We start from the raw sequence: 21422 nt of genomic DNA on the forward strand, positions 1-21422 counted from the left end.
TCCACTTTCGTATTTGATATTCAAAAGCTTTACTATATAAAGAGGGACACAGTTGAACTATCAACCAAATACGTGATATGGAGGATTGATGGGCTATGCTGCACATTTTTATGGGCTTGGAAATGCAATTTTTTCCTTGATTGTACTCTTGAATCTTGAGGTGAGATTAGTTGTCCCGTGATTATTTCTACTACAATTGGATTTTCAGATACTCCCAGCTGGAATTAACATACTGAATTATACCCTAGCTTCCTAGTGTAAGTTAACGTATTTTGTGTTCTTAACCATATTAAATTAATAATAAAATTGATGTAATTGGCTGGTTTCTAGCTTGCTTAGTTCAGGTTCGCTGTGTCAATAGTGGCCGTTCCCTGGGGCTTTGTAGGTTTAGGTTTACTTGCAGTCAGGGCCTCAGACTGCTAGGGTATGATATCAAATGATGCCGATCTCACAGTATGGAAATCAGTGTTGGACCAAGATTTTTTCCAGTTCTTTTTCTTGCACTACATAGAAATGAGTAACACTCTAAGCGCCAGGTTTATGGCCATAATCTCTGTTTCTCAGTTGGTGTAAGAAACCATGCTTTGCTTTCTGACATGGCTATGGACTATGTTCCTTGCTGCGGTTGCATGCATGTCAGTTATTCCTGCTGGAGTTTTGGTAGGTTAATGTTCAAAATGTAATGAGAAGGGAAACTTGTTTCTGAAAATACTGCCAAACCCAGCTGATTTGAAAATAAGAAAAAATCCTAATGAATCTACATCACTTCTCTATGACTGGAGGAAGAGATGCTTTGTAGTTTCTTTAAATCATAAGCTTCATAAAGAAACATCTCATTTTGAGATGAGCTCTTGTATAGTAAGCTCCATTTGTGGAACTTAGGATTTTTTAATTCCTTTCTCAAAAAAGTTACCATGAATGCCCTAGAGAAGTATTTGAACAGAACATCGTTTTGTATAAAGCGTCTTTAGAGTCTGCCTTGATGCTCTGATTATGCAGCAAGTCTGTATATATTTCTATTGCTTAAGTAGTAAAGGAGTGTTATCCTTTTAGGATTTGTGTTAAACTTTGTTTGCAGAGGTACTGGCAACTTATTTGCAAGCTGGCAGATCAAACAAGATATACTTTATTTTCATTCCCTGTTTCTCTGATAGGGCCACAGATGCTTTTTTTCCTTGATAAAGTGAAATTCTGTTTTTATAACAGTTTTGTGTGTAAGCGTATTTTAGGCAACTGCTTTTTTATTCAGCGCTTTTTTTCTGTTGATTGGTTGTAAGTAGCTGTCAGTCTAGGGGCTTCCTCAAGGCCTTTGGTTTTCAAAGTAGTCTTTGGAATTAAAGATGTCTGAAAATGAGACTACTTTTAAGATGACAATGAGTTGATGAAGTAAAATAGGCATCAAGAATAACAAATAGAACTTTCGGGATTTGGGGGATTTTAAGTTCTGAAGTTTGGACTTCTGTGCTTTGTGTAAAATTTCAATTTCACTTGTCTGCTGGATCGACCAAATTTTAAAAAAAAAAAGATCTGGAGTAACTAAAATTTGAGTTATTCTCAGGGAACATCAAAATGCACAGTGGGGTTAACTTTCTTTGTTTAGACTTTGTTTAGTTAGCTAGTAATGCTTACTTATTACTAAAATATCTGGATTTAAAAAAAAACAAAACATTTTTTTAAAATTTTATTTTTTTAGACAAGGCCCAGCTACTCGAAATAGCCAAAGCTAATGCAGCTGCCATGTGTGCAAAGTCTGGTGTTCCTTTACCACCAAGCCTGATGCCTATGTTATCTCAAAAGAAGGACGACAAAGCTAGTCAGAAGTCGTCAAGAGATACACTAAAGGAGCTCACTGAGGTAAGTGAGAACAGCAATGCTAAACTTAAAAATAAGCAAGCTATGTTTTGTGACTGCTAGGTAAACCACTCTGGGCTGCAGTATGCCTATAGTGGTTATGTGTTACTACATCAAACTGCTGTTGAATATAACATGAGGATGTGTTGTGCACCTGGCCAACCTCAAAATATTTCAGAAGAAATCTGAGATCTTTCAGAGCCTTTGCTTCTGAGTAGGTTTCTAAACTACTGGTGGAGTTGAGGCAGTATTAGTAACTATTAATTCCTAGGTTTTCCGTGTAGTAGTTTCATGAGTTTATAGGCAATTTTATATACAGTTAAGTCTTATTGGATTGTGGGATGCCAGACAACCTTGCAGCCCTTGGCACACATTCTGAAACTAGCTAGTTTTACAGTTTTCTTCGGATTGGATTTAACAGTTTGTTTATGCTGTTTGCCACATGAGTGCCTAGCAAACTAAGGTATCTATTTGATAATGTGTGTAAAAAGTCAAAAGTACATATATTGATAACATTCCTAAGGGATTTTCTCAGATGATACCTCCTACTTTAGAGAATAAAAATGTTATTTGTAAAAGTGTTGTCCATTTTGGTTAAAAGATCCAGGTTTATTCACAAATGTTATTTCCCCTGACATCTTTTTTTTTTTTTTTTTTTTCACAGAAATGCAAGAAGATTGCTCAAAGCACAGATGATGTGATAGTGAATAAGCCTCATGTTTCTGATGAAGAGGAGGAAGAACGTCCTTTCTATAATCACCCCTTTAAGCTCAATGAACCCAAACCTATTTTTTTCAATTTAAGTGTGAGTACTTCTGTGATTTGCAATTATGTTGTTTGCTATTGAGAGGGTGTAAATGTCCCATTTAAACCCCTTCCTTTTGACTGCTGCTTTTTGAGGGCTGCTTTTGACTTTGTCAGAGTTTTTGGTGACATTTTCAGGACACAAGCATGTTGGAAAGAATAAAATGAGGGACCTTTTCTGCATATACATCTGGTATTCGTATGCTTTGAAGCATGGGTTAGACTATATCTAGGTATATATTTCAGCTGCATGTTTAGGATTTTTTGTGGCCATGAAAGTTCGCCCTGATTTTTCAGAGTATAAAGTACTGTAAAAGTATTAATATGCTAAGTGAAAATATAATTATTTATATGTATAAATATATATAGTTTGTGATGTATGCAATGTAAGTAGTAATAGGTATTTACATAAAATGTAAGGTAGAAATAAATTTATGCTTTATATCATACCGTTAGCAGCAGTACGATGAAACTCAGGAAATCTTGGGGTTCCATGTAGGCTTCTAAAAGGATTGTTGTTTAGTGGTCATGGGCTGCTATAGCTGTTCTCCACAGTTTTGACCCATTTAGAGTCATCCTTTCCCGTTTTTTCTTTGTTCTAGACTTACTTACTGTTCATATCCATGTTCCTTTGATAGTAGGAGTTTAACCAATGTTATCAGCTTGTGTGGGCTCTGTTTGTCTCTTGCCAGGGGAACCTATCAGAGATTTCTGTGGCCTATTAAGATATTAGAAAAACCTTATAAGGAAAACGGTTTATTTTAAGGCTTATTTTACTTAGATATCCATGTTGCTAATAAAAAAAATACTAGAAACTATAAAGGTTGAAAACTACTTTCTATATAGATAATAATGTGGAGCTTTTTAACATCATTTGGGTAGCGCAGACACTTTTTTTTTCTTCCCAGAATTTGGGTGGGGGGGGGGTGGGCAGGCAGGGAGACAGATGGCACTACAGAAAGCCTGTGTGGCAAATTCAGATTGTTCTCTCAGTGAGGGTGTGGAAGGAAAGCCGTGAGGTGAACTGTGAGAGTGAGGTTTTGCTTTTTTCTTTTTTTTTGGCTGACAAAGCTGGTTTAAGAGATTATAACTTGTTTCTTCTTTTACTTCATTTTGTTGCTCTTACATGCTTTCTAGATCTGCACTAAAAGGAAAACTGCTTTGAGTTCGATAGTAGTAAGCAGGATGACCGTTTTGTGAAAACTAAGTACTAATACTAAGTGTGTATGCAATATGCTGTTTCTCAAAGACATGTTGCAAGTGTTGTGTTTTTTCAGGTTCTAACTTTTCCCAACCTTTTTTTTTTTTTTTTTTTTTTTAAGACTCCCAGCATAAAACCAGCACCACCACCACAACCAAAAAATCAGGTCAGCCTGTCAAAGGAATTTCCTGTTTCATCTGGGTCTCAGCATAGGAAAAAAGAAGCAGATAGTGTCTATGGAGAATGGGTTCCAGTTGAAAAAGGCAAAGAAGATAGCAAGGATGATGTTTTCCCCAAACCATCCATTGAGGTAAGGAAGGGAAGGAGAGCGTATACTTTAAGAAAAAAGAAACCATTACCTGGTCAGTCTGGTGCCAAACTGCAGCCTGTGAAAAAAAAACGTGCGCATAGGTAGTAGTGTCTGGCACTCTAATAAGCTAATTAGCTGAACTGCTGCAGTCTACAAGTTTGCTCACCGTGTTTGTTTGAGCAATGATGAAAGCATCCTGTACCCATACTGTGTGCTTTTGTCAGGTAGAAACTTTGTTGTCTCAATAGAATTGAAACTTTTGCTTGAAGATTGAAAAACAAGTTTCTTACCCAATTTCTTGGAAGGGTTGTTACCGTAAGTTGAGATTTTAATAAAATGAGTAATAAGTAAAATTGTCCTACCAATGTTAGAGGAATAACATTGAATTGGAATGTAATCCATTAAAAATAGATTTTAAAGTAGTTTTTAAAACTGCTGTTTCATTGGATGTATCTACTCGTTTTTTCAACTTTATAGTCACATTTTCTTATACAGTTGTCTTCCATATGGCCTTCTAAAGGAAAATCTAATTGTATGTATAATAAACTGAAAAAAACTGTTTTTCCCCTTGAGATGTCTTCAAAAGGATATTTTGTTGGGGTTTTTGTAATTAAGTAAATTAAGTAAATTATTTAAGATATTTCTTTTTTTTCCAAGTTGATGTCACCTTATAAAGACTTGTTATCTCATACCTTTCAAAGCAAATAAATAAGAAAGCCTTGCTTTCAATTTCTGATTAAATCATTTTTCACCTTGGTGCATTTTGTTTTTCAATGATTTTCTATGATTGTACAGTTCACTTCATGAAGCACAGTTGGTATTTTCTTCTGTGTTCTTTACAGCACCAAAATCAGTTAATTTAACACATTCAACAGATACTTCCATTGTACACCTCAAAGGCCGAGTTTGAGGGTCAGGCACTGAAATTCACTGGTGTCTCAGTGTAGATATTAACTGCTGTCTGGTCTGTGTCAAGAGCTACTAATGAGACAAATGTTTTGATACGTTTGTACAGAATATCGTTCCCAGTTACAAGTGTATGTTTTTGTTTTTGTTTTTTTTTTTTTAAAAAAATAAGCCCATAGGGTAGGAACATTTTAAGCTAATACTTGGCCATGTTTTTACCAGGTGGTAAAAAGTCTTGTCCTTCAAGTAATTAATGATAAGCTTGGTTCAGGCAAGCTGTGTAGATGTCCACATTCAGGTTGCGAAAGACAGGAGGCATTTGACAAATGGGGTTAGACAAGCACTGATGGTTTGTGTATTGATTGTGTATAAGAAGCCTTTAAAAATGGCATTGGAGTAAATATATTCAACATAGCTTTCCTTTCTGTCATGTGTATCCTTATAAATGCTTGTAACCATTTTGTCTGTTTATATATTTTGTAAATAAATATTTTCATTTGCATTTACCTTAACGTGGTTTGTGTTAAGGGTGATTTCAAGGGTCAGTAGCTGACAGCAGAACATACCCATTCCATTGTGTTTGGCAGTCCTTAATCTTGAACTATAGGAAAATTCTTGTAGGAGCAGGATCCCTGTACATTTCTCCAGGGAGTTTGAAAGGTAACAGAGTGCTTCTCTGCTTAATGTTATGACTTAGTTTTTTAAAATGTTACGGGACTCTTTGTGAATGAGATTGTTTCTGTTGAGCATAATAAGCCGGATAAGCTCCCTTGCTGCTGGAGTAAGGGTAGTGACGGAGTGTGCTTCGATCTTCATGAGGTTTGACATACAATTTACCTCAATTCGTTTAGCTTGCTTGTTAATTTTGATGTCTGGTTGTCACAATTCTGATTCAGGTCTGTGTTGATACTAAAAACGAACACATAATGGGTTTTATTATTATGTTTTTATTCAAGTCACAGGATTAGTTACAGTTGTACGCAGCCTAAAATGGCCCTGCTAAAATATTACAAATTATATTAACACCCTAACAGTTTATTAAAACAGTTGTTTGTGGTGGTACAAGATGGAGGAAAAAAGTCATGCCTCTATTAATCTGAAGTATCGGCATGTGTATAGATGTCAGGGAAATGTAGAAGGAACAAGTTATATTTGAAAGTTTGAAAGTACAGAGATAAAATGTTGGATTTAAGTTTGGAATATACAGTGATGACTATTACGCAGAGAAGCCCTCTTGATCGAAAATGCAGGAAATGCATTTAGTGTATCAGTGGACTAACAAAGTGTGTAACAAAATGCTCGTCTTCTATTGTCAGCTTCTTCCTGCCTGGTTCAGTATTTGTGTGTGTGGGGAAAATGTTATTAAAACTCAGGATTGGAAAGGCAGAACTCTTACAGAGAATAGCATGCTGAACTTGAAACTGTTTTACTTGACTAAATAATAACAACTTTTCATACTTCAAGCAGAGATTTTTTTTCCAAGATCCAAAGCTGCCATCGCGTGTCTTGACATAATACAAAGCCATGATGGTCTCCAAAATGGTGACTGACCATGTGGGGAAAGTGTATGGGAATTCTAACTAACCAGGGTATCTACTAATAGGCCCCAGTCCGGTAAAGCACTAAAGTACACATGTATGTTTAAGTATGTGAGTGGTCCCAATGTGATTTCAGTGGACTACTTGCATGCCTATGTGTATTGCTGGATTGAAGCTTTTGGTGAGTAGAATAACTTTCATTTATCTCCTGAACCAGTTTCACAAAAAAAACTTTAAAGAATTATTTGAACTGTCTATGGGGGAACTTGTTAATACAAGATAGCGTATATTGCAAACAAACATTCTTTTGCATACATGTTGGGTGATTGAAAATCTTTTAATTCTTATATATTGTTTATAGTCTGTGTTCTTGTCATCTAGGACAATAAATAAACATCGAAGTCAGTTTCATAGACTCTTCGGGCTTTATGGGATATTCAGTCTGTCTTGGTCAATGCCAGCTGCTTTAGCAACATGATAGGGAATGATACCACTGGAGGAAATGCATTTTGTCCTGAGCTGTAAAAAAACAAAACAAAACAAAAACAAAACAACAAAAAAATCACCTTCCCCCATCTTAAACTAAGATTTAATAGCCAGAATACAGAAATAATTACTATGTTGCATGTGATTGTAAACTTTTTTTGTCTGCCTGTTACAGTTATTTCAGGATTTACTAAATTCTTGATGTGTCTCTTGTGGCAGGGATTTTGTGGATTAGCTATATTCTTTTAGCAGAGTCAGTTTTAAATTGGTTTCATTTTTTTTCCACTGGCCTTTTTTTCTAGTATAAAGGCTAAGGTTGTGAGATGCTGACTAATACTAGATAAGTCTGTTGTAATACAAAGTACCAAAACCAAGCGAAAAACAAACAAAAAAAAAACACAAAAACAAAACACCTAATTTTTGTCTATGTGCCATTTGCTGTTTTGATTATTAAGTTTCTTCTATGATTTAAACCCAGTTCCAACCCTTTCAGTCTCCTTCACATGCATGCGTTCAACTAAGTTTCATGTGTCTCTGAGTATTGTTGTTTTTATCCCCTCAGTCCATAAAGGACATAGCATTTGAAGAGTAAGCACAGGTATTTAGATAAGAGCTGTGTACTAGCCATAATTTGTTACATCCTAACATACCCAAATGTTTTTTTTTGTTTTTTTTTTTTCTTCTTAGCTGCTGTGCACATAGAGCAGAGGTTTTCATTGAGCTTCTTTGTTCCATATTTTTACCCAAATGATTTTGGTTATGTGGGAGATTTGTTTCAATTTTATTTTTTTCATTAAATTTTATTCTGGTTTAGCAGCACAGATATAAATAATCCTTTCCAAAACAGTCAATCTTGTGAACTACAAGTCTGGTTTCACCTTTATGCAGGCTTTTATTTTTAAGCTGATTTTTGAACACTAAAGCCAAGTTCATGGAATGCATGTAATTCTTGCTGTAGTATAGCTTGAAGTTTTAGTGTGACTTAATAGGGTATTCATGTAAATAGCTCTGAATGAAGGCCTTTGCATATTTTTTTCGTTAAATTATGTTTAATTCTGTTGGTTAATAAGATTCCATTGAACTCTAACGTCTAAGTATTAAAAAACAGAACTTTTCGGTGACTAAAATAGATCTCTGAAAATAAATCTTTAGATATTTTAAATATATCTTTAGATATTTTAAATAAATCTTTAGATATTTTTTTATGGACAGATCATACTAAATTATCAGGGTGTTACAGTTTAACTTCAGATTTTCTATTTGTTTAGGAAAACTCAGTGTATCTACATAAGAAGTAGCCCCAGGATTTTTTTTCACATTGCCTATTTATATGCCAAACCAGTTACATGATGTGTAAAACAACTCTATAGTACTTGTGATATTTGTTCTGCAACAGCTTTTTCCAGATCAGATGGGATATTATTGTTATATGTATTTTTAAAAAACATCTTTTTCTTCCTAGGGTGTGGACATAACTACAGCCATGAATGATCGAGCACTGGCTCAGAAAAGGCTTAATGAAAACACGTTTGATTTAGAGGCCATGTGCATGCTAAATCGTGCACAGGAACAGGTATGTTGCACTATTTCATCAGTGTTTTGATGAAGTTAAAAAGCGTAAGTGTTTATGCTTCATACCACCTGCATTTCCTATTTGTCCATATATGTATATACAGCTTGAGTACATTTTTTGGAAGCTCAGCTTATGGGCACATACTTTTTTTTTTTTTTTTTTAAAAAAAAAAAGTATTTATTTTGCTTTTCATAGTACTAATATTGAACCACAAACTTGCTAGACTCAGTTCAAGTTTTAGAGTTAATATAAAAATATACTATTATTTTTGAAATATCCGCATAGAAATGAGCGTTAATGAACATATTACTAAATACAAGTGAAGAATCATATGAAAGCTATTGAGAAGCAATAGAAAATGGTTGTGACAAAATGTGCAAAAACTTGGTTTTGGTCTTACATTGATTTTTGTTTTGTAGATTGATGCCTGGGCTCAATCAAACTCCATACCTGGCCAGTTCACGGGAAGTACAGGAGCACAGATACTGTCTTCGGATGAGCTAACCAACAGTGGTCCCCAAGCATGGATTAGAAAGGTAGAAGTTACGCAGACATACTTGTCTAAATATCCCATAAATATCAGCGAAAGTATTGGAACGTGCCAAAAATGTGCTTTAAAAACCTATGGTAATGCATGTGTCAACTACAAGAGACTGAGTTAAATCTTTGTCTTCGATCAATTTAGCTACTTGCTGCTGCTGTGTTCATTTTGTTGTGCGTTAAGATGTTGATCATGACATTTCAGTCGAATGTCTAGAGTACTGCAATAAGATGTGCGTCTGATACTTGAGTCAGTTCATACATACTTACACTGAAATGACATTCACGGTATTGGTATGGCTGCAGTGGTAGGTCCATCACTACTTTCACGGGATTGAAGCAGATCAGGCAAGGTTTGATCCTGATGTCATTGAAGTCAATGATACTTTGGCATCACCTTCAGCAAGCCAAGTCCCAAATGGCCATTCTGTTTGGCTTGGTTCTGTCTGATTACTGCTTTGCCTCTATTTGTATCACCAGTGTTTTCTGGGAGTCAAAAATTGGGAGTATTAAAACAGGAGTTGCAGTTGGGTTAATAAGTTGAACGTTATCCTCTAGTGAAATAGTTACCTCTTCCTACAGAGTACTGCTGGCTTATTTTGGGGGTGTGATGCGTCATACATACATGCGTTTTATAAGTTCAATAAGTCATTCTTCATCTTTGAAAACAAATGCTGAACTGGTTCTCTTTCAAGAAGTAGAACTGAGGAATTCAAGCAATATCTGTTTTTCAGGTGAAAAAGAAAAATGAGTTATGGTGGTCATTGTCACAAGTAATGTAGTTGAGCATATGCTGTATCTGTTTATCCTTCCAGAATTCGGTGTTAAGGCAAACCTCAAAACTGGTAGGTTAGACTTGAGGCTTAGCTAGAATTTTCCACAAAATTTGGTGTAAATGGCGAACACAAGAGTCTAGAATTATGACATCCTAAAAATAGAAATATTTTTGCCAAGATTCATTAACTTGTTTTTCCACTTTGTATAGCCAAGCAATACAGAGGTCCAAGTTACTTGCTAGATGGGAATATTTTGGGCTCTCGTTATGAATACTGAGTGTAGGTAATAGTCTTATTTTTAAAATTATCAACTTCTGAGATTGTAACAGAACGGCTGTAATTACAATAATTGTCCCTGGCAGAGGAACTTAGAGATATAAAGCACACTCAGCAGGGAGGTGTGTTGGTGAGAAAAAGGAGAGCTTTTTCACCAAGAGGCTTGTGAAAGAGAGCAGCAAGCTTCCTGAGGGTTCTGCCTTTCTGCATACCTTGAGTGGAATCCCAAGACAAAGGAAAGTAAGCATCTCTGATCCTCTCTTTCCCAAGCCTCGTTTTCATCCCCTTTCCCTTCCCTGAGGTTCTGTGCTGGTGGTCTTCTGTGCCTTGCAGTAACAGGAATGTCCGCTAAGGAAAATTAAGTGGAGAAGTCATGTGATTTTTCTTGGTCTTTTGACTGTACTCTGTCGTCCGACTGAAAGAAAGCTTTATAAGGAGAAAATGAGAGAAGAGTCTGGTGTCTGGCTTGTGGGCATAACTGCTGTGAGGAGCAGAAGCTTATTGGAATGTTTTGTTGAACGTAGAAATAAAAGTGAGTTGGCAGAAGCACTTATGTCTTTCCCATAGCTGTAAAAATGCAGTGGTTTACAGTAGGCATCCTCCTTGGCAAGCGTCGTGTAGTTTGTCAGAATGGAGGCTGCTACTGTAAACAAGAAGAGTCGTTGGGTGAAGATCACTTCACTCAGAGGGTGATGAGGCACTGGACCAGGCTGCCCAGAGAAGCTGTGGATGCCCCATCCCTGGAGGTGTTCAAGGCCAGGCTGCATGGGGCTTTGGGCAACCTGGTCTGGTGGGAGGTGTCCCTGCCCATGGCAGGGGGTTGGAACTGGGTGATCTTTGAGGTCCCTTCCAACCCAAACCATTCTGTGAAGATGATAAGAAGGACACAGTCCTCTTTCCTGCTCGGCATTCCTCAGCTTGACTTCTTTTGCTCTTTCCAGGTTCCATGTTCGCACACACATTGCCATCAGACTCATAGGATGACAAGTAGTTACAGTCACGCGCCCTCTACAAAATGTGTTAGGGCTAACCAAGTGTCTTCCTGGTTTTAGGAGTGGTGAGGCCTGTGAAAGCCTTCACAAAACTCTGGTTTGATGAACTTAATGTGGAGTCCTGTCCATATGATTTCACAGGAAAAAAAGTGAATTAGGGATAATGAGTTACGAATGCATGTTATCTTTCTCAGTGACATGAATACAAACCAACCATGAAATGCAAAGTACAGGTTACGTTTTATTTAGGCACATGAAGTTGTAACATAGTTCCTGTTAATTATGCAATGTAGTGCTTGAAATCAGAATTGTACTTTCCTTTTGTTTTGTGCTAAGAAAAGAGCATATTTTTAACATTAAAAATACATATTTGTAATTTTCATCTACTAGTAGGGCTACGGGATTTTTTGGGGTATGTGGCATGTGTAAATTAATGCAGTTTTCTGACTAAAGATGTATTTTACTGAAGGCGATTAGGATTTCATAGGAGATTGCCGTAAGAGCACTTGCCCTAAGAGGACTTGTGGACATGTACTGGTTAGCAGAAACAGAGCTAGTGTCAGCTAGGTATTTGTTGATCAGGTAAACAGAACATATTAGATGTACAGACATCGTGCTTGACAGAGGTAATGACCAAACCAGATAGCTGTAACAAAACAGAAGAGCAGTGTCAGGAGGAGAGAAAACCTAAAGTACTTAGGGAACTTGTTTGATAAGTGCTTTTGTCACTTTGCATTTCCTGGATTTCAGCTTGCTTTTTTTAAAAAAAAAAACATTTTAAAAATGACTCTGGAGAGGTAATATGTACTCAAACCAAAATATGTTTGGGATTTCAGTTTTATCTCAACAAAGTTTTGAGGGAGTTAGTTACTGAAACAGTTGTGTGACACATTTGAATGAGTGACATACCAATTAGAAGTAAGGTGTGTTTTTTAAAGTAATATACTAATTCATGATGTATATGCATAGGGTTCTGAGCTATATTCGTAAAGGAATGATATGTTGTTAGGCTTCTTGTATCATGTAAAACAATTATGAACAATAATATCTTTTTCTTCTGAAAAGTGGTTTCTGTTTCAGTTTATCATCACTGGTGTAATCAGTTCACAAATAGGACTTGTTCTGGAGGTTGATTCCTTTTTTTTTTCTTTTTTTTTTTTTTCTTATAAATACACAGTGCTGATTGAATAAATGTCAAATCAGTGGAAGCAGTCAAATTTTTCTCCAAGCAAATTCTCTTGAGGTCTGCTTCATCAGGCTTTTACCACAGTCACCACTTGTTTTTGGTTTTACCAGCTTAATTCTAACAGCCGGAACTTGCTCTCCAAAACAAGGTTTTTCCAATGTTTTACATGCACATAGTAATGCTTGGGGTTTGTTTCATTTAGTTGTGCTAAAGCATGACAGGCAATTTTACAGCGGCCACTAAAATGCTGTATTTTGTGTACTAAGTTCTGAAAAATTGGATCTTTTCTTCCATTCTTCCACAATCTAGCCATAGCAGATGAATAAAATGCTAATGATAGAGGTAAAAGTAAGTCTTGTGATTATTACTTGGACAAGGACTGGTATGTGTCTTGCCAAGCTGACCTTTTAGCAAGGCAACCGATCAAAATACTTGGACTCTTACTGCCGTATGTGTCTCACAAGGAGTTTATTCGGAAATGAAAGCCAGGTGTCAAGGCAAATCAGCCATGTTATATGGATTGGTTATACTGGGCTGGCCTCCTACTCAGTCCTCAAAATGTTTTTTTTAGCTATCCTCAGCTTGGTTTCAGTTGATTGTCTGCAAAAGCTGTGAACGGAAATCCCGAAGTTGATTGTGAGAGTAGTTTTTGTAAGGCATTTGATGGGATCCTTTGGAAAGATGCTCTCCCTCTCATACTGGGGAAAGAAGGTGGCTTCAGCTAAAAGTGCCACAGGTTGTATAATGGAAAACTCAGTTGCTTTGCAAGTTTCACCAAATACACTCCACTCATAAGTTCTTGGAAGTCATTCTTAAAGTAATCTGTAGACAGCCTGTTGAGCTACAGCTGAAGCCTTTAAGGCTTTGTTGTGTTTTGCTTAATAAAGCATTGCTCAAAAGAGAGAAACCTGCCTTCTGACAGAACTTAGGCTTTAATGCCACATCAGCTTTGTGAGAAGGAACAGGTATTTTCTTTTCAAAGAGCATCCATTGATAATGTGCTTCAAGATCTCTCAAATAATATTTTAGAAACCGCAGGTGCTGTTTTATAGTTTATTTAATCCTGTATGTTATCTTTTTTCCCCTGACAACAGCTGTTGCAGTAAAAGAATGGTGACTGTGTACTTTGCATTGTCTTTAAGCAAAAAGCTGCAAAATGATCTTTCAAGTGTGATTTTTCTTCTTTTTTGGTTAAAGCCCCTTAGATGCTAATTCTGGCATTTGTGGTTTATTTTGATTTATGATTTGATTTCTCCCTTGCCCTCCTAATTTGTTGCCCTAAAGTGCCTTAAAAAAGGGGAATAACTTTTACTTAAAATTACTGAAAAAAAAACCCTCTTAAATGGTCAGGTTTTATTATGTAGCCTGCTTTTTAAAGAAAAGCTAGTGACAGGAGAATTTGGCATATCAGTTGTCTCCATCTGCTGGCAGAATGGAAACGTGCTTTAATTGGCTGACTTCATGGAATTTAGAGATCAAAAGATGAGGAAAAATATCATCAAATTTTTGTGCTGCCTTATTCAAATCAGGATTAGCGAATGAAATATTATAGTTATTTTCTAAATAATTCATGCTGACAACAGAAACCAAGTACTTAGAAACCTGAGGTTAGTTGTATTCAATACTATTCAATTTGATACCCTCCACATGGACCAGATCTGCAAGGGTACCTGGCTGTTAAGTACTTCTGTGGGACAAAAGAAGCCTTTTATGACTTTTAAAACTGAAAAGATACTTATATCTTGCTTCCTTACTCTTGTTATCATTTCTAATATTTTTACATTTTTAAATATCATTAGAAACATGCCACTAATTTTTACTTATACTCCATTAAAGCATGGAGTAAATTTATTAGTATTGAATTACAAGAAAGAAAAGAGGCAAATGGAATATAATTTTACAGGTAACATGAATGTTTGGTATTTGTTTTCTTATTAAATTTTTTTTTTGAAGAATATTTTTCCCTACTGCCGTCCTTCTTTGCTTCATTAATAATCTGAATCAAAGTAGGCGTCTTCTAGCTCTCTTCGTATTGGTGCAAGGCTTATTTTGTTTAGCATTTTAACACGATGCCCAAGTACAACTGTTCTGTAATGAAACAAAACTTAATCATTTCTAAGTCCGTGTTGTCTTGGTTATGCTGTGCATGTTAAAAAATCAGCACAATATTAAGAAAAAACACCCACAAACCACCTAAGTTATCACATAGGGTTGTGAATTCATATACTAGAACAGTTGTGGTTTCGTCTTTTATTTTGATTTTTTTTCTTTAATGAACTGCATTTTGGAATTTAAACCTCCTTAATTCCAATACTTGGAATTTATTCAGGCTCTGATAATTATTGTATGGGAGCTCAGGGCTTTAATTTTCAACTTTGAATATCACTACCTTGATTGTTTTCCTTTTTCTTTATACATTACCCCGGCCCTCAAATTGGTACCTTTGCAGGTGTGCTTAGAAAGCTGTGTCACGCTAAAATGACCTCATCAAGGAATGTCACTCTTTCACTTGTGAACTGAATACACACTGGTGATAATGAAACAGATGCTTATATTGAAAATTCTATCATTGCAAAGCAGGTACAAAAGAGGAATCGGAACCCAGGGTGACATTGACTGGGGTTTGTATCATTCTCGGCATGGTTGCCCTTTTCTTATGAGAGGTTCCTGGAAAAGAGAGGGGAGAATGAAAATGGAAGTAAGTAAAAGCCATTCTAGGTGTATAGATTGAGGCAGTCTGTATCGAGGAAGTGATTGTCTCTGCACACACACACTGCATGATCCGCACCAGTCCAAAAGTTAAACTGGAGAGGTGGGCTTAACCTCTCCGCTCTTCCGTGTGAGCGCCCTGTTAGCAAATGCAGCATCCAGTTGCATGATTGATAGGTATTTCCTTCACTGTTTAATAGGTAAATACTTGGAGAAGTCTGACCACAACCTTCAGGATTTTTTTAAAAAATCTTCTTAACACCATGAATAGCGGGGATTACACACATGCGTTATTAGCGTGCATCAGTTGCAAATGTTGAAAAGTCAATCCCCTTAAAAATATATTATCCTTGGTCTCTGCAAAAGTAAGACTTCTGGTTTTATTTACTTACAAATTGGAACCAAGGAACTCTTACCAGTCTTTCTCCAAAACTCGGAAATGCTTACTTTTGCAAGCACAACTCAAAATTCAAGAGAAGAGGAGAAAAAAAAAAAAAAAAAAGGTTCTACTAATTTGCTTTGATAGTAAGTAAAATTTCTACAAAAATACTAGGCATTGTATCCTCTAACCTACTATGAGAAATAACTGATGGACTTATCAGTGCCAGTGTGTAAACTTGTATATTTTAAGACAAGCAATTTTTTGCCGTGATGGAAATGATTGACTTACTTACTTGGGTCAGTGGGTGGGGCAGAAGAGAGATGATAGTTCACAGAATAACCTGTGAACTTTCACCCCTCTATATGGAAACTTGTTTCAGGGTCAAATCCTTGTAGCTGCCTTCTTGCCACGGTCAATGCCAGCCCTACTATTCACAACACTGCGGCCATCGAGGCCTAGGTACGTAAACATTTAAGGAGTTTTTAAAGTTCTTTACATCAAAACAGATTTTTAAAATTTCTGTTTATAAGCTTTCAACAGTTAACAACTATTGTGTTAATGATGATTTGAAAGAATGTGACGACTACTGCTGCTAAACTGTGTGGCTAAGCGCCTTTTTTTCCTTTAAAAAACGAGAGAACAGAAAAGCCTGTATCTGTTTCATGTGGATTTTCAGTGTAGAACTTGAATGTGCAACTGCTGTGTAATAAAATGGGGAAACATTTTTTTATGTTTAAAATACGCGTAAACACGATTTGAATGTCATTACTAAATGTGCTTGTATTTTGTTCAATAAATAGGTACACTTGGCACAACTGTTGCCAGTTAAACAGTTAACACTGCCTCCATTCACGAGATGCGAAGAGATGCATTGGAACCAAAGTAGTGTGTTTAAAACTGAACGGTTATCATTTTATTAAGTTCGTACGTCGGAAATGGGTCACTTGCCACTTTTGGATTGCGTTAGGATTTTCTTAAGTTGTTCTTTTTTGGCAATATTGATTTGTGTATTGTGTGTCTGCGTGAATTCTGGTTTATACGGCTGTAATAAAGCTAAGGTGTATTTTTCTGAATTGAGTCTGTGAAAGGTTGTTAGAAACATTTTTGGAAGCTCCCACTTATGTTGTAAAATCGCAGTCCTAACTTTAGGATTTGTTTTACTTTTCTTTTTCTGGATAGGATCAGTTCTTAAGAGCAGCCCCTGTAACTGGAGGAATGGGAGCTCAACTGATGAGAAAAATGGGCTGGAGAGAAGGAGAAGGGCTTGGAAAAAACAAAGAAGGCAGTGTCGAACCTATTATGGTTGATTTTAAGACCGATCGAAAAGGTAAGCACTTCCTTAAATGTTGTATGGCACATAACCTACTTACACGTTTTTTTTGAAGATAGGCAAAGTAACTTGGAAGTAGTAAGCTTTTTCTAGGTTCACCTTCACTGTGGAAATGAACAGGGTGATGCAGATGATTTTGATACTTGTGTTTCAAGGCCTGGATTACTTTTTTAGGTCCTGTCCTTAAGCCTGTCAACTCTTCCAGAAGTTTATTAACTTCCCCTGACCACCGCCTTCTACTTTAAAAAGGGTTTCTTAGTTGCTCTTAAACTAGGGATATGCCTCAGTTGGATGTTTGGAAAAGGCAAGGACAGGGAAAATGAGTTGTGGAAAAGTCATTGGGTTGGTCTGGAGAAAGTGGCTGAAGCAGGAATGGGACAGGATGCAAGACGGACTACTTAATCGTCTTTAAACTGTGGTGAAGGACAAGCTGGGAGCTACAGAGCTGAGTTACGGCTGCCTTTCAGCTGAAGTGCTGATGTGAATGGAGTGTCACACTGATTTTTATGTCTTTAAAATGGATTGTTTCTTTCTTAGCCATCTGATATAACTGCTCCTCCATTTCCTAGCCTGATCCTGCTACAGCCACCTCTTCTCAATTGCAGTGATGTTTCCCTGCTTGCTTTCGAATGTTGTCTTAGGATCTTTTCTTCTTCTTTACAAAGTCTGTGGCCACAGGTAGAAAATTGTTGCACTAGTCTCATTTGATTCAAGAGAATAAGCCTTTTACTTAGAGGCTGCTTGAAGTGGCAGCATGATTTATATGGTTGTTCATTTTGCCAGCATATTCAGCAAGACTTCAGTATTCAGAGGAGATGTTTATGAAAACTTTCCATCTGAAATACCTATTCAAATTTTAAAAATTTAAAATAACTGCTACAATTCTGTATCTTTTAAGATTTATTATTTAACTATTCTAATATGCATGTTACCAAAGTAAACAACTCAACACTGACTGCAGGAAAGCATTCTTATTTGCTAGTCTCCTCAGTATTAAAAATAGAAAACCAAACCAATGCACCCCAGACTGGGAACCTTTAATATATTACATAGATAACATCTAAAATTAAAGCATAAAATATTTTGAATTCTAAAATTATTTGTTAACTTCTGTCAGTGCTCATAAATAAGAAAGCAAAGCATGTAAGTGGAAATGTGAAACTTGTTTGCAGAGATGCTATTAGTTCTCAGTACAGAGACAACTCAGTACTGCTCAGTTGATCAAACTTGGTAAGTGTTAATTTATACAGTTTGAATATTAAGGTAGAACATGAGAAATCTTGCCCAAGCTAGGAAAATATCCGTTGCTTTCTAAATTGTAAAGACCTAGTAGTGTAGTATGGTTTTACAAGCAGAGAATGCAGCAGTCTCAAAATACAGAACACAGTAATACAGACATCTTGGTTTAACGTGAACAATGACCAAACTTGCTTTTCAGTTGTTTCTCCTCTGTGCAACTTTTCCATTTAAAGGGGAAAAAAAGATACTCTGGTGACAGTGACTGTCAGGAAATTCTCTGAAAAATGTTCTTTGTTCCTGTTACTCATTTACTGTGGTCTTTGTAGATGCTGTGTTGTAGAGCTCTCACTGCTGGTAAGAGTTCCTTCAATTTAGCTTGATTATTTACTAGTCAGAGGGAAGAAATTGAAACCAGAAATTTGAGTATTACGTTCTTAAGCAGCCTGCATCACATAGTGATGATGGCTTTTTGTGGTGAGAAGGGAAGAGTTAGCTCCGTATGTTATATTGCTTGCTTCTTGCCTCATCATAGGAATGAGGAAGCTATTGCTGCGCATCCTGTGAACCTTTCTACCGATAAAATAATTCTTGTGATGCACACTTCCATTATAGCTCAAGTTTCTGGTTATAAAAGTGTACCCCAGGATCTTCCATGTGGTTTCAGATATAAATTTCCTTAACGTTTGCAGAATTTTAAATTGAAATTTCAAGGATCAAGCCCGAAGTTCAGAGTCAGGATCAGGTCCTCATTGAGCTGGGCATTCTGTAACAGGTGGTTTGCTGTCTCTCCTTCAGAAAACTTATTTCTTAATAACATGGGGAAGAAATTAGGTGGAGCTAAGTTCCTGGCACTTGATGGATTCATCTGTAAATACCGATAAGCTTAGTGGTGGATGGGTTTTTCTTTATTTTTATCGATTTGTTATATTCGGTTATTATTATAATATATGGAATCTTACCGTTTTCACAAAAATCTGTATTCTGTGTTGATAAAGAATATGCCTGGCTTAAAATGATGAAATATATTTATAAGATGACAACTTGCATTATGAAGAAGCAATGCTTCATGCATTGCAAAGAAGGAATTGATGATACATTCAAGAAACAGCTGAAAAGCTTCATACACAAGTGTTCTTTAATGCTTAAATGTAAAAAAAAAGTCAAATTTTCTCAAGTTCTTTGTGGAGGTTTAAAGACGGTTGAAGGCTTAGAGAAAAATCAGTACATGTATATCACTGAAAGTCAGGCTGAGGTTTTAAAATGGGGCCTGTCAGTCATTAAGGAAAAAAAAAAAAAAAAGAAACCTCCACATTTTAGAACTTATTCCCAAAATAAAATACTGTTTCTAAGTACAGGAACAAGCAGTTTATGGGAAAGTTTTCCAGTAGGCTGCACTAAGATGTGAACCAAAAGGTTGTCTGCCTGTGTGTCACAGGTTTCCATTAGGCCCTGATTTTTTGGACACTGCTTCAGATCTGTGGTACTCTGACAGAATTGAAATTAAAAACCTTCTTGAACATTGCTGTCAGCCAGTAAGTCGGTGGTCGTCTCTATACAAAGACGCTTGGTCCATCAGCTCTGAGTGAAAAGCAGAGCTAATTGGAGTCTGTCACAGCTTTTCTGAGAATCCCTCTTGAGCAGCCAGGGCCAAGATGCGGAAAATGAGTGCTGGGGACTTGCAGTGAGGGAGACGCAGTGTTAATGCATGAGTGATATAAGAATTGTTTGTTTAGAGGGAACTCTCTGGTTATTTTGGATATTAACCTCTGTAGTGGAAAACAACAACAACAACAAACACAGTTTTCATTTTGTATATCTATGGGGATTTAATGCTACTTGAAAAGTCCGTATTTAAGAGCTGCATGAATATTAGGATGAAAATCTGGTAAGGAGGGGAGAATTTTCTTTTAAAGCAAAAACAAAAAGCCAACAAAAAAAAGCTGAAGGAACAGGAAGAAACTGGAAACAAATGCAGTATCTCCCTGTCTTTATTCACCAAAGCAAGGAACAGAAACAAAAATAGAGGTAAGAAACAAAGTACCGTTGAAGGATGGAAGTCAGAGAAATTCTGAACCACCAGTCAGATACTTTGTTCATTTGCAGCTATTTAAGGTAAGGGCAAACTGAATCAAAAGAAACTTGAATGTTTTCATGAGTATGGTGTGGTTATTGGTACTCCGTACCTTTTTGACAATTGTTGCACTTTATCCTGTACTCTTGAAGATTTTAAAAAGAAAACTGTTAATCTTCTATGTTTCACAGTGGCTTCCACTGAAACTTGTGCTCTGTTTATTACCTTTGGGCCCAGTTGCATTCTTTTCTGCTACTTTATGTTCAGATGCCTTTGAAATCACTAACTGGGCTGTGAACTTGGCCATAAAAAATAAAATAAAATCGAATACTCTTAAATAAAGAGAGCACATGTTGTAAGGGCACTATTATTTGTTATGGTAAAAGGACATACTTGCTACAGTTTATACTGGTCAGTCGAAATACTTCACAGGCTTAGCATGTTAAAGATAGTGGATGGCTTTTGGGTTGCACAGCAGTGGTAAATACTGAATGAGAAAATGTTTTGAGAAATGAGAAAAGGTTTCTACTAGCTGGCTTGTTAAGAATCTTACTGGAGCACGTGAAAAGGATGTTGTCTGTAGTATGGAGGAAAAAAGAAAGTGCTGGATGAGAGGGAAGTTTGAAAGATTTCTGAGAATACAGTTGTACGATGGCACCATGTTTTGTCTCTCTAATGCTTTACCGAAGAGAATACAGAAATTGTAAGGTAAGAGTCTTAAATACAAACTTCATCATGTTTTTTCTAGGGCTTGTTGCTGTGGGAGAGAAGGCACAAAAGAGATCTGGACATTACATTGTGATGAAGGATCTTTCAGGTGAGAATCTTACCTTGAAAAACTAATTTAAAAGGATAGCTCTGATAGCAGCACTGCAATTTCACATACATTTTATCTTTAAGGTAAACATCCAGTTTCTGCGTTGATGGAGATCTGTAACAAAAGAAGATGGTCACCACCAGAATTTGTGTTGGTGGATGATAGTGGGCCTGATCATCGCAAACACTTCATCTTTAAGGTACGTTTGAATATCCTTCTTCGCTGTTCGTTTCTCTATTAAAAGGTGGTATTAAATTTCTTTGTATTTGTGTATTCCAGGCTGGTGCGTGCTGAGCAATGTCTCAGTGGTAAAATTTCAGTCCATTTTCTATAAAGGCTAAGTCAGATCTCTTAATCATGTAAAATCGTAAATCCATCAAGAAGCTCTGATATCATTCCACTTGTTAGTAAAATGATTCACTTGTGTGGAATCGT

The 21422-nt window shown here is 36.4% G+C and overlaps 1 protein-coding gene across 5 annotated transcripts in view; it reads left to right on the forward strand.

Moving 5' to 3' along the window:
• SON (SON DNA and RNA binding protein) overlaps positions 1-21422 on the forward strand; it is a 37964-nt gene that overhangs the window by 14193 nt on the left and 2349 nt on the right. For 3 of the 5 annotated variants that reach the window (XM_035315670.1, XM_035315672.1, XM_035315671.1), the window contains 8 exons: positions 1694-1854; positions 2516-2656; positions 3978-4166; positions 8559-8669; positions 9089-9205; positions 16710-16857; positions 20919-20987; positions 21071-21186. In XM_035315670.1, the coding sequence (XP_035171561.1) occupies positions 1694-1854; positions 2516-2656; positions 3978-4166; positions 8559-8669; positions 9089-9205; positions 16710-16857; positions 20919-20987; positions 21071-21186 (1052 nt within the window). Of the gene's footprint in view, positions 1-1693; positions 1855-2515; positions 2687-3210; positions 3232-3977; positions 4167-8558; positions 8670-9088; positions 9206-15909; positions 15990-16709; positions 16858-20918; positions 20988-21070; positions 21187-21422 lie in introns of those variants that run through there. The other 2 variants (XM_035315673.1, XM_035315674.1) reach the window with 2 other exon arrangements.

The sequence above is a fragment of the Oxyura jamaicensis genome, chromosome 1 (assembly GCF_011077185.1).
Source record: "Oxyura jamaicensis isolate SHBP4307 breed ruddy duck chromosome 1, BPBGC_Ojam_1.0, whole genome shotgun sequence".
Classification (NCBI taxonomy): Eukaryota; Metazoa; Chordata; class Aves; order Anseriformes; family Anatidae; genus Oxyura; species Oxyura jamaicensis.